General features: G+C 51.6%; 2 protein-coding genes across 2 annotated transcripts; one reads left to right on the plus strand and one right to left on the minus strand.

Moving 5' to 3' along the window:
• Positions 1–2407: 2407 nt before the first annotated feature.
• exosc4 (exosome component 4) lies at positions 2408–6101 on the minus strand (the record flags this gene model as incomplete). The annotated part of the gene is given in 3 exon segments (NM_001016436.2): positions 2408–3397; positions 4134–4340; positions 5927–6101. Coding segments are annotated over 3 exon segments (750 nt in total). The 5' UTR covers positions 6098–6101.
• A 1575-nt stretch (positions 6102–7676) lies between these two features.
• Positions 7677–9943, plus strand: LOC100490164 (tripartite motif-containing protein 7-like). Its single transcript, XM_002941227.5, has one exon. It carries the CDS (start codon positions 7786–7788, stop codon positions 9394–9396), a length of 1611 nt encoding a protein of 536 aa, XP_002941273.1. The 5' UTR covers positions 7677–7785; the 3' UTR covers positions 9397–9943.
• Positions 9944–13128: the final 3185 nt, after the last annotated feature.

Raw genomic sequence — 13128 nt, forward strand, 5'->3', positions numbered from 1 at the left:
TTCTTGCTACAGAAACCCTACTATAGTTTATATAAATACCCCGCTGTGTAGCCCCGGGGGCAGCCATTCCTGCACTGGTACAGCTGGGGTGTTTGCTACAGAAACCCTACTATAGTTTATATAAATACCCTGCTGTGTAGCCCCGGGGGCAGCCATTCCTGCACCGGTACAGCTGGGGTGTTTGCTACAGAAACCCTACTATAGTTTATATAAATACCCCGATGTGTAGCCCCGGGGGCAGCCATTCCTGCACTGGTACAGCTGGGGTGTTTGCTACAGAAACCCTACTATAGTTTATATAAATACCCCGCTGTGTAGCCCCGGGGGCAGCCATTCCTGCACCGGTACAGCTGGGGTGTTTGCTACAGAAACCCTACTATAGTTTATATAAATACCCCACTGTGTAGCCCCGGGGGCAGCCATTCCTGCACTGGTACAGCTGGGGTGTTTGCTACAGAAACCCTACTATAGTTTATATAAATACCCCGCTGTGTAGCCCCGGGGGCAGCCATTCCTGCACCGGTACAGCTGGGGTGTTTGCTACAGAAACCCTACTATAGTTTATATAAATACCCCGCTGTGTAGCCCCGGGGGCAGCCATTCCTGCACCGGTACAGCTGGGGTGTTTGCTACAGAAACCCTACTATAGTTTATATAAATACCCCGCTGTGTAGCCCCGGGGGCAGTCATTCCTGCACCGGTACAGCTGGGGTGTTTGCTACAGAAACCCTACTATAGTTTATATAAATACCCTGCTGTGTAGCCCCGGGGGCAGCCATTCCTGCACCGGTACAGCTGGGGTGTTTGCTACAGAAACCCTACTATAGTTTATATAAATACCCCGCTGTGTAGCCCCGGGGGCAGCCATTCCTGCACTGGTACAGCTGGGGTGTTTGCTACAGAAACCCTACTATAGTTTATATAAATACCCCGCTGTGTAGCCCCGGGGGCAGCCATTCCTGCACTGGTACAGCTGGGGTGTTTGCTACAGAAACCCTACTATAGTTTATATAAATACCCCGCTGAGTAGCCCCGGGGGCAGCCATTCCTGCACTGGTACAGCTGGGGTGTTTGCTACAGAAACCCTACTATAGTTTATATAAATACCCCGCTGTGTAGCCCCGGGGGCAGCCATTCCTGCACCGGTACAGCTGGGGTGTTTGCTACAGAAACCCTACTATAGTTTATATAAATACCCCGCTGTGTAGCCCCGGGGGCAGCCATTCCTGCACCGGTACAGCTGGGGTGTTTGCTACAGAAACCCTACTATAGTTTATATAAATACCCCGCTGTGTAGCCCCGGGGGCAGCCATTCCTGCACTGGTACAGCTGGGGTGTATACTTATTGTAAGGGCTGGAGTGCAGGGCATTCTGGGTAGTGCTGGTTGTACCTACAGGGGGCCAGTGCCCACTACTAAGGGACCACTAGCCTTTCATATCCAAAATACAAGCCCAGTTTTAGGATAGGGCAGAAAAGCCTTTGGTGGGTGAAAGATATACTGTATATTAAAACACAAAGGATACAGTACAAGGTTAAACGGTTCTCAGGGGATCCGTCTGGGACCTCCAACTGGCACAGGCCTGTTTTTGCCCAAATTGCTCCATGGGAGTGCAGGTATCTCCCCTGTGGGCGGCTCTTTGCTTCCCCTGTGGGCGGCTCTTTGCTTCCCCTGTGGGCGGCTCTTTGCTTCCCCTGTGGGCGGCTCTTTGCTTCCCCTGTGGGCGGCTCTTTGCTTCCCCTGTGGGCGGCTCTTTGCTTCCCCTGTGGGCGGCTCTTTGCTTCCCCTGTGGGCGGCTCTTTGCTTCCCCTGTGGGCGGCTCTTTGCTTCCCCTGTGGGCGGCTCTTTGCTTCCCCTGTGGGCGGCCCTTTGCTTACCCCGTGGGCGGCCCTTTGCTTACCTCGTGGGCGGCCCTTTGCTTCCCCTGTGGGCGGCCCTTTGCTTACCCCGTGGGCGGCCCTTTGCTTACCCCGTGGACGGCCCTTTGCTTACCCCGTGGGCGGCCCTTTGCTTACCCCGTGGGCGGCCCTTTGCTCCTCCTGTGGACGGCCATTTGCTCCTCCTGTGGACGGCCATTTGCTTCCCCTCTGGGCGGCCATTTGCTTCCCCTCTGGGCGGCCATTTGCTTCCCCTCTGGGCGGCCATTTGCTTCCCCTCTGGGCGGCCATTTGCTTCCCCTCTGGGCGGCCCTTTGCTCCTCCTGTGGGCTGCACACACAGCGCGCCACCAAATTTTTTGAAAACGCCCACTTTTTGTGGCCAAAGAGAGCCACGCTACGGCAAGCAGCAGGGGCAGGAAGCGCTCCCAGCATTCCCTGACTGGATCTCCCACCCTGTTCTAAAGGCCGCCTTCACCCCCCCTGCTGAGAGCAGTTCTGGGTCAGAGGAAACACACACAGGATTTATCTGTATTATAACAAAAATATTTTTATCACTTTTCATTTTAATATCCAAAATATGAAAAGGAGTCGGTCACCTGAGTTAACTTTTAGTACGATGTAGAGAGAGATATTCTGAGACTATTTGCAATTGGTCTTCATTTTTTATTATTTGTGGTTTTTGAATACTTTCACTTATTGTTCAGCAGCTCTCCAGTTTCAGCAGCTATCTGGTTGCTATGGTGCAACTTACCTTAGCAACCAGGGAGTTGTTTCAATGGGAGACTGGTATATGAATAGGGGAGGGGCTGAATAGAAAGATAAGGAATAAAAAGTAACAATAACAATAAAACTGGAGCCTCACAGAGCAATAGGGTTTGGCTGCCGGGGTCAGTGACCCCCATTTGAAAGATGCAAAGAGTCAGAAGCAAAAATAAATAATAAAGACCAATTGAAAAGTTGCTCAGAATTGGCCAATCTATAACATACTAATAGTTAACTTAAAGGTAAACCCACCCCATTACCTGTAATTCAAGATACAAGTCAGGCCCCACCCCCTCCTGTTTATTACGCAGTCCTGAGAGAAAGTAGATCGTCATTCGAGTGAGTTGCCTGGGCAGGAAGCCCAAACTAGCCGAGCCAATCAGATTCAAGCTGCTGTGCGGTCCCCCAGCAGGGTAGTGAGCTCCTGTAAGTGCTCCCGCACCACCTGATCCAGGACAGCGTACACATCCTTGCACGCCTTGCTCGCGGCATCCATCACCCGCTCCAGGTGATCCTCGTGCAGCCGCGAGTTCATCTCCAGCAGCGCAATCTGATCCGACTTGGGGAGGAGGGCCAGGGCGAGTTGGGGCCCTCCGGCGGCTTCTTCCACGTAGCTGAGATCCGCGAGGGGCGTGTCCTCGATGAAGCCCGCCGAGCTGGCGCACACGTAGTCGCGCATGGGAATGCCGGCGTCGATCACGGCCAGGGTGGCGGCATTCACACATGTGCAGTAGTTGCCCCCGTCTGCTTGCAGGATCTGGGCAGGGAGAGTCATGTGATCATATCCAGCGCAGCACAACACGGGAGCCAGTATGGCAGCACCAAGATACCACATACATGCACCACTGAGATATCCCCACATAGTGACTCCCAGGAACTACTCTTGGTGGCCAGGGGGATGCTGGGAATTTTAGTACAGCCCAAGGGCCACAGATTGGGGACCACTGACTAAAGGATTTGGGGGGTTCACCTTTAAGTTAACTTTTAGTACGTTATAGAATGGCCAATTCTAAGCAACTTTTCAATTGGTCTTCATTATTTATATTTTTTATAGTTTTTTATCTATTTCCCTTCTTCTTCTGACTCTTTGCAGCTTTCAAATGGGGGTCACTGACCCCGGCAGCCAAACCCTATTGCTCTGTGAGGCTCCAGTTTTATAGTTATTGTTACTTTTTATTCCTTATCTTTCTATTCGGCCCCTCCCCTATTCATATACCAGTCTCTCATTCAAACCACTCCCTGGTCGATAAGGTAATTTGGATCCTAGCAACCAGATAGCTGCTGAACAAGTGAAACAACTAAAAAACTACAAATATAAAAATGAAGACCAATTGCAAATTGCCTCAGAATATCACTCTCATACTAACAGTTTAACTCAAAGGTGAACCTCCCCTTTAAGGTCAATTTAAAGTGAAACAGCCCCTATTTAAGCCCCGCACTATTGTTACAACTTGCCGATGCCCCACCCACTGGCTGATGCCCCTCCCACTCACCTGCACGTAGATATCTATCTGTGAGCGCGGGTACAACTGGGTGAGGATGGCGGCCTCGAACGTCTGCTTTAGGTGCAGGGTCATCTCGCTGGACTTGCGGTCCCCGTGGGGGCGGCGCTTCCTCTCGCCGGTGCTGAAGGTCGCCATACTGTACTGGCAGTTCACCACTGAGCGGTCGTGGAGCATTTTACTGCGAGAGCCGCGGATCTGTGGGCACAGCGTTACGGGCACCGTTACACATGGAACTGGGGTATGGGGGCGGGACTAGCAGTGGGCACAGGCAGCCGTGTGTAGGCAGGGTAAGTATCCCAGCAGCAACCACTTACCCACCCCCATACTGTGCCAACCCCTTACCCACCCACCCCCATACTGTGCCAACCCCTTACCCACCCCCATACTGTGCCAACCCCTTACCCACCCCCATACTGTGCCACCCCTTACCCACCCCCATACTGTGCCAACCCCCCCCATTATCCCACCCCCTACTACTGTGCCACCCCCTTACACCCCCCCCATACTTGCCAACCCCTTACCCACCCCCATACTTGCCTACCCCTTACCCACCCCCATACTTTGCCTACCCCTTACCCACCCCCATACTGTGCCAACCCCTTACCCACCCCCATACTTTGCCTACCCCTTACCCACCCCCATACTGTGCCAACCCCTTACCCACCCCCATACTGTGCCAACCCCTTACCCACCCCATACTGTGCCAACCCCTTACCCACCCCCATACTGTGCCACCCCCTTACCCACCCCCATACCCACCCACCCCCATACTGTGCCACCCCCTTACCCACCCCCCATACTGTGCCAACCCCTTACCCACCCCCATACTTTGCCTACCCCTTACCCACCCCCATACTTTGCCTACCCCTTACCCACCCCCATACTTTGCCTACCCCTTACCCACCCCCATACTGTGCCAACCCCTTACCCACCCCCATACTGTGCCTACCCCTTACCCACCCCCATACTGTGCCAACCCCTTACCCACCCCCATACTGTGCCAACCCCTTACCCACCCCCATACTGTACCAACCCCTACCCACCCCATACTGTACCAACCCCTTACCCACCCCCATACTGTGCCAACCCCTTACCCACCCACCCCCATACTGTGCCAACCCCTTACCCACCCCCACTGTGCCACCCACTTACCCACCCCCATACTGTGCCAACCCCTTACCCACCCCCATACTGTGCCACCCACTTACCCACCCCCATACTGTGCCAACCCCTTACCCACCCCCATACTGTGCCAACCCCTTACCCACCCCCATACTGTGCCAACCCCTTACCCACCCCCATACTGTGCCACCCCCTTACCCACCCCCATACTGTGCCAACCCCTTACCCACCCCCATACTGTGCCACCCACTTACCCACCCCCATACTGTGCCAACCCCTTACCCACCCCCATACTGTGCCAACCCCTTACCCACCCCCATACTGTGCCAACCCCTTACCCACCCCCATACTGTGCCAACCCCTTACCCACCCCCATACTGTGCCACCCACTTACCCACCCCCATACTGTGCCACCCACTTACCCACCCCCATACTGTGCCACCCACTTACCCACCCCCATACCCACCCACCCCCATACTGTGCCAACCCCTTACCCACCCCCATACTGTGCCAACCCCTTACCCACCCCCATACTGTGCCACCCACTTACCCACCCCCATACTGTGCCACCCACTTACCCACCCAAGTAACCCAGCGGTCTCTCCCCTATAGTAATGCCTCTGAGCCATTCAGCCCGTCCGTGTGGCCCCAGCACTCACCTCATGGGGCCCATATACCACAGCCAGGGCCTTGGTGTTCCCCTGCTCGATATAAGCGGAGCCATCGGCCTGAGCGAACACTCCCATCCTGGCCCGTATCTTGCGCAGCTCCCCGGCTTTCCTGCCATCCACCCGGTAGCCCTGGTCCGACAGCAGCTCCAGCCCCGCCATCCCGCACCACGTTCTCACGGTATAAACTACAACTCCCAGAAACCACCGCGCCGCCACTTTCCGTTCCTCTTTCCGGAAGTGTCTGGGTGCCCGCCTCCACGTCACATAAAGGGGCGGTGCCAAAGTGATAGTTACTTCGTGTAGTAGAATTGCGCTTTTACCTCAGTTCGTTACAAGTGGCGCTAATTCCTATTGCTGGTCCCTATGGCGCTATTGTGCGGCCCAGTTGGGCTCTGAGCCATGTTTCCTATTTCACACTGTTATTTTCCCATGTTACTGAGCAGAAACTGTATATATATATATATTATGTTCCCCTGTCACTGTGCAGCCTACTCACCTATGGGTTTTCCCCATAGTAACCAGGAAAGGAACATTCCACTGAGCATTTACATTTTCCCTTTCACTGTAGATTCATAGTACTGACACTGTTACACAGCAAATAATTCCCTCTGCCATTTAACCTTTTATTCTTCAACCAACAAATGTATTTGTAGCTGTAATATTGGCGTGTAGGCGCCATCTCAGTGCCTTGTGCCTGAGTCTGAGCTTTCAGCCAGCGCTACACATTAGAACTGCTTTCAGCTAACCTATTGTTTCCCCTACTCCCATGTAACTGGGGGAGTCCCAAGCCGGACTTGGATTTCTTACTATTGAGTGCTATTCTGATACCTACTGGGAGCTGCTATCTTGCTCCCTTCCCATTGTTCTGCTGATCGGCTGCTGGGGGTGAGGGGGGGGGATATCACTCCAACTTGCAGCGCAGCAGTAAAGTGTGCCTGAGTCTGAGCTTTCAGCCAGCGCTACACATTAGAACTGCTTCCAGCTAACCTATTGTTTCTCCTACTCCCATGTAACTGGAGGAGTCCCAAGCCGGACTTGGATTTCTTACTATTGAGTGTTATTCTGATACCTACTGGGAGCTGCTATCTTGCTCCCTTCCCATTGTTCTGCTGATCGGCTGCTGGGGGGGAGGGGGGGATATCACTCCAACTTGCAGCGCAGCAGTAAAGTGTGCCTGAGTCTGAGCTTTCAGCCAGCGCTACCCATTAGAACTGCTTTCAGCTAACCTATTGTTTCTCCTACTCCCATGTAACTGGAGGAGTCCCAAGCCGGACTTGGATTTCTTACTATTGAGTGCTATTCTGATACCTACTGGGAGCTGCTATCTTGCTCCCTTCCCATTGTTCTGCTGATCGGCTGCTGGGGGTGAGGGGGGGGGATATCACTCCAACTTGCAGCGCAGCAGTAAAGTGAAACTGAAGTTTATTAGGGCTCAGGTCACATGGCTGTGGCACCCTGGGAAATGAAGAATATGGCTAGCCCCATGGGAAAAACAGATTACAATGCAGGATTCAGCGGGAGACGCTCTATTAACTGATGGGTTTTGAAAAAACATGTTTTCCCATGACATTATTGCTTTAATAGGAACAGTTCTGGGCTCCATCTGTTTGGGCTACTTTAGAGTCATTGGCTTTAGAGTCCTACATTGCAGATGTTTAGAGCTTGTGAAAGGTGCAGTGGCTACAAGTTGAGTGGGAAGAAGGGGTTAATAAACTGTGTGCTGAGCGCTCAGCTCCTTTCCGTGCCTCTGGCCACGCCTCCTGCCTTGGTGCCTGAGGGATCCAGTAAAACGAGTTTCGATTCTTTGTGACTCGGAGGAACTTTCCATTCTTTCTCCTTGTTCCACGATGGCGGCGGCTGCTGATGTGAGAGTCGAGGTAACGTGCACCGTGTGCCTGAACATTTACACCGAGCCCGTAACTCTGCCCTGCGGCCATAACTTCTGCCTGAGCTGCATTGGCAAAACCTGGGACTGGCAGGAAGGGATAGAGGAGCAGCCTTCCTGCCCCGAATGCAGAGAGAGATTCCGGACACGACCGGAACTCAAAAAGAACTCACGGCTGCGGAACATTGCGGAACATTTTCGTTCTGAGCAGCCAAAGCAAAACAAGACTGACATTTACTGTACCTACTGCGATGCTTCGGTGCCCGCTGCCAAGTACTGCGTGCGGTGTGAGGCTTCCCTGTGCGACAGTCACGTGCAACTACACAGCAGCGCAGAGGAACACGTCCTAGTGGAACCCACCGCCTCCCTGGCCAAGCGCAAATGCGCCGTGCACAACCGGCTGCTGGAGTACCACTGCCGAGAGGATGGCGCCTCTATCTGTGCCTCCTGCTGCCTGGTGGGGGCGCACCGAGGGCACAACGTGGAGCAGCTGAGTGAGGCCTCCGAGAAGGAGAAAAAGAAACTTAAAAAGGTTCTGGAATATCTGATCCCTGCCAAAGAGGTGACAGAGAAGAGTCTGCTGAAGCTGAAGGACAGCAGAGACAAGGTCCAAAAGAGAGCGGCTGCAGAGAGCGAGCACGTCTCTGCCCTGTTTAGAACCATCCGGGAATGGTTGGAAAGCCTAGAGATGCAGATGCTGGAGGAGATCTCCAGGCAAGAAGAGCTGCTTTCGCTTCCATTCTCTGATATGATCCAGGAGCTGGAAGCACAGAAGGAGCAGCTTTCCGAGAAAATCCATCAGATTGAGGAGCTGTGCAACATGGCAGATCCGTTATCTGTCCTACAGTCGAGGGAGTCCGATGGGGATGGGGAGGAGGAGGATGACTATGATGGTAGGGTGATGAGGTATAGACCCATGCCTAGAGTGAGGGATCTGGACCAAGATTTGATCAGCCAAACGCTACACACGGGACTGAATGATATTGTGAAGGGGGCAAAGCGAATGTGGAAATTTGGGCAGAGGGTGAAGGACCTGGAAATGGATATAAACACTGCCGGTCCTGCCGTGGCTTTATCAGAGAACCGGAAATTTGCCACCGACTGCAGAGGTGACCAGGATCATCCCCAAAGCCCCGAGAGATTTGAGCACAATCAGGTTGTAAGCACCACGGGCTTCTCGTCGGGGCGCCATTACTGGGATGTGGAGGGCAGCGAGTCGGGCAAGTGGTGTGTAGGGGTGGCCTATCCCAGCATGGAGAAGGGGGGGGATAGCTCCATGATTGGGTTTAATGATAAGTCCTGGGGTTTGTTCCAAATTGATAAGACCTTGTTGCTGGGCCTTATTCGAGGGCCTAATCATTACACGGTCTTACATAACAATATTGAATATATCTTACCTGACAATTCAGCCTGCACGAGAATCAGGGTCTCGCTGGACTACAAGGCCGGGCGCCTGTCCTTCTATGAGCTGAGTGACCCCATTAAGCACTTACACACCTACACTGCCTCCTTCACTGAGCCCCTACATGCGGCATTCTGGGTTGAGTCGAGTTGGGTGAAAATCATTAGCTAACGTGTTTACCTGTAGCCCCTCCCACACCTGCTTCATCTAAACAAACCATTTTTATATAAATAAACTTGTTTAGTAGTATGTGCCATTGGGTAATCCTAAATAGGAAACTGCCATTTTAGGTACTAAGCCCCGCCCCCTGGGATCATAGGTGTCACAGTGCACACAAACAAGCCAAGGCACACATACATGCTAGGCCCCATCTCTTATGCAAACCCCTTCCTGGTTGCTAAGGTAGTTTGGACCCTAGCAACCAGATAGCTGCTGAAACTCCAAACTGGACAGCTGCTGGACAAAAAGTGAAACAATTAAAAAAAACAAAAAACTAAAATGAATACAAAATAAAGACCAATTGCAAATTGGACCTATTTTTTGCATTTAAATGACCCCCAATGTATAGGAGTAAGGAGTTGCACACTGCGGGTGAGGGTAAGGGAGCACATTTCAGTAAGTCTCGCTATTTCCAATCATATTTCATGCATTTCAGCCAATGATATTACTGTAAATGCTCTTGTCTCTTTGGAAAATAAATTGCACTTTTATTCTATTGTATTGCTGTTTGTATTTTATTAATGCGCAGCGTTGGTCCCCAAGTGGCGCGTAGTAAGGATTCACACCCCTTTATTACAGGAAGTTGTTTTATATCTTATTCCTGTCAATAAGTTTTTTCTTGTAAATCTGCACAAATCAGTTACATCACTAGGGGGCGGGGAAATGGGCAGGCTAGGCAGGGGAATGGGGTGGGGAAATGGGCAAGTGGGTGGGGCAGAGGCTGGCCTCTATATAAAAGGGAGGGATCTGCAGCGGAGAGAGAGAGTCAGGGTAGGGAGGGATTATAGGTGTGGTTGTTACCATTACAAACTTATGGGCTGTATCTTGCCACTAACCGGCACTGGCCTAGCTGGCAGTTTGTTGGCTAGGCTGGGCAAATACTGGCTGGGTGCAACCCTAATTGGACAACCCTAATGTAGAGAAACATCTAACCGCTGCACCAGGGGTGCCGTCAGGGGGAACAGGGGGTCCTGCAGTCACAGGCCCAGGAGCAGAGACGTAAAAACATGATTTGTGGGTAGTGATGGGGGGCGGGGCTTGCAGGTGAGTGGTGGTTGTCAGGTTTGACTCCACCCTTTGCACTTCAATATAGTGTTTAGCAAAGGGGTGTGGCTTCCTCTTTGGCTTCCTCTGTGTCTCAGGTGGAAGGTCCACTGAGCCTGGGATCAACAGGGCCCCAGTAAAGCCATACTTTACCCTAGAGTACCCATCTATACTTTAGTGAAGTCAGGGGCAGGGACCCCGTGAATAAGGACCAGTTATATAGTTATACTCTGTCGAGCACTTTCTAGGAAAGTGAGATAGAGAGGGAAGGAAGCAAGAGCAGCTTTTGGCTCCAACCAGGAAAGTAGCTGTAAGTACCTTCCATACAGGCACTGTTGCCTCAGCATAGGGCCACGGTTAAGACATAGGAGACAGGCGGTACCTAACCCTGGTCCACTGTAGGACTCTCAAGCTAGAGGTATTCAACCTGAGGACTGAGGGATCTATCCTGACTGCTTCCATAGGGGGCGCTGAGCTGACCTGGTGCATTTACCCTGCCCAGACTCCCAAAGAGGTGGGATAAACCGGTGGCATTCTCTCTTGTTGTCCTCAGAGTACTATCATATACCATCTGCATTGTGAGTATTTGATCTAACTCTGCGTTACTATTTGTCCCTGACAATAAACCAGTTATCATTAGTTCATCAGCAAAGAACCTTCTGGCGTCCATTATTCTCTATTTTACTCTGCACACAGCTGCAGAGAGTTGTAGTTCCACTACACCCCAGGTTACTTCCATATAGCGAAGGCCCATCCTGTTTAAGAGAGTGGCGTGTACCCCATGCTCTAGCCTATCCTAGCCGGCGTTGGACTGTATTACAGACATATAGGGGTTACAATACTATACTCCATTTTAAAATGTATCTCCATGTTGTAACTGCAGCCTGCTTGACATCCCATTGTCCTTGTTGGCAGGGCCCTCCTCCCAGGGGTCAGAAAATAAAAATACGGTGAATTTTATTTGTGCCAAAGACGAGGCAACGTTTCGGGTAACCGCCCTTTATCAGGTCAGGGGACCAATAGGTTAATAACTGTGGGAGGGCCCAACAAGCTTAGTATTATGGGGCCCTAACAGTAACACCTCAGAAGTGTTGGGGTCATGTGATGGGAACCTACCCAGGGACCCCCGGGTCAGTGAACTTGCGCTACTGTGTTGTAAATTCTGGTCTGAAACGCGTGGGACCAATAGTGGCAACAATTCCGCTGGATTGGATGTTTGTGGGCGCAACGCAATGAAAAGCCCAGTCCCCCCTGCTGCACAATTGCCAGGACTGACAGCTCTGCCCCCTGGTGGCCTGGTGGTGCCTGCGCAATAAGCAGCAATAAATGTAGCAAATCAAAATGGAAAAAGTCCATCAAGTTGAAATTACCCAGAACCCTTAGCAAACGAATACGGATATAATTAGGCACAAAACACAGTGAGTTATTTGTCCAATCAGTGTCGTAGGATGGGAAACTCCTTCCTGGACCCAAAATACCCAAAGGATCACCCCCTGGATCTGCCCCACTCATTGTCCAATATTTACAGCTTCTTTAACCCTTTACAGTTACACCCAAACTTACAATAGGGGAAGCAAACGATGTCAGTATGATCAATAAATCAGTTGATCTTAAATATTGGCCATCGGAAAATAAGTTACACCCCAGGCCTGAATGGGTTAACATGTTTCAAGTGTCATTCACCCCATCCCTCACATACCTCATTGTTCCCTAGGTCTGGAATGTGATTTATAGGGAACATATGGAACGTCTTAGGGGTAATACTGTGGGGGAGGGGTTTTCCGACAAGGTATATATATATATACACACACATTTCTTATATATAGTAAGAAAAGTCTGGTCTCACACTTACACACAGCTCATAACAAGGTTACAGATATATAGAAACATTGGGGTAACAGTCACCCCGCTATAGTTCCAGGGGTACCCAGGGCACAAATAAGCACTCACCCCAAATCCCCCCCTAACTGGCCTTCAGGCTGGGCCCCCTTAGCCCATAACAAGGTTACAGATATATAGAAACATTGGGGTAACAGTCACCCCGCTATAGTTCCAGGGGTACCCAGGGCACAAATAAGCACTCACCCCAAATCCCCCCCTAACTGGCCTTCAGGCTGGGCCCCCTTAGCCCATAACAAGGTTACAGATATATAGAAACATTGAGGTAACAGTCACCCTGCTATAGTTCCAGGGGTACCCAGGGCACAAATAAGCACTCACCCCAAATCCCCCCCTAACTGGCCTTCAGGCTGGGCCCCCTTAGCTCATAACAAGGTTACAGATATATAGAAACATTGGGGTAACAGTCACCCCGCTATAGTTCCAGGGGTACCCAGGGCACAAATACCCACTCACCCCAAATCCCCCCCTAACTGGCCTTCAGGCTGGGCCCCCTTAGCCCATAACAAGGTTACAGATATATAGAAACATTGGGGTAACAGTCACCCCGCTATAGTTCCAGGGGTACCCAGGGCACAAATAAGCACCCCAAATCCCCCCCTAACTGGCCTTCAGGCTGGGCCCCCTTAGCCCATAACAAGGTTACAGATATATAGAAACATTGGGGTAACAGTCACCCCGCTATAGTTCCAGGGGTACCCAGGGCACAAATAAGCACTCACCCCAAATCCCCCCCTAACT

This window comes from Xenopus tropicalis, chromosome 6 (assembly GCF_000004195.4).
Source record: "Xenopus tropicalis strain Nigerian chromosome 6, UCB_Xtro_10.0, whole genome shotgun sequence".
Taxonomy (NCBI): Eukaryota; Metazoa; Chordata; class Amphibia; order Anura; family Pipidae; genus Xenopus; species Xenopus tropicalis.

What these genes read in the sequence shown, in the direction of transcription:
- LOC100490164 (XM_002941227.5), top strand. Translation starts at nt 7,786, where the DNA reads ATGGCGGCGGCTGCTGATGTGAGAGTCGAGGTAACGTGCACCGTGTGC.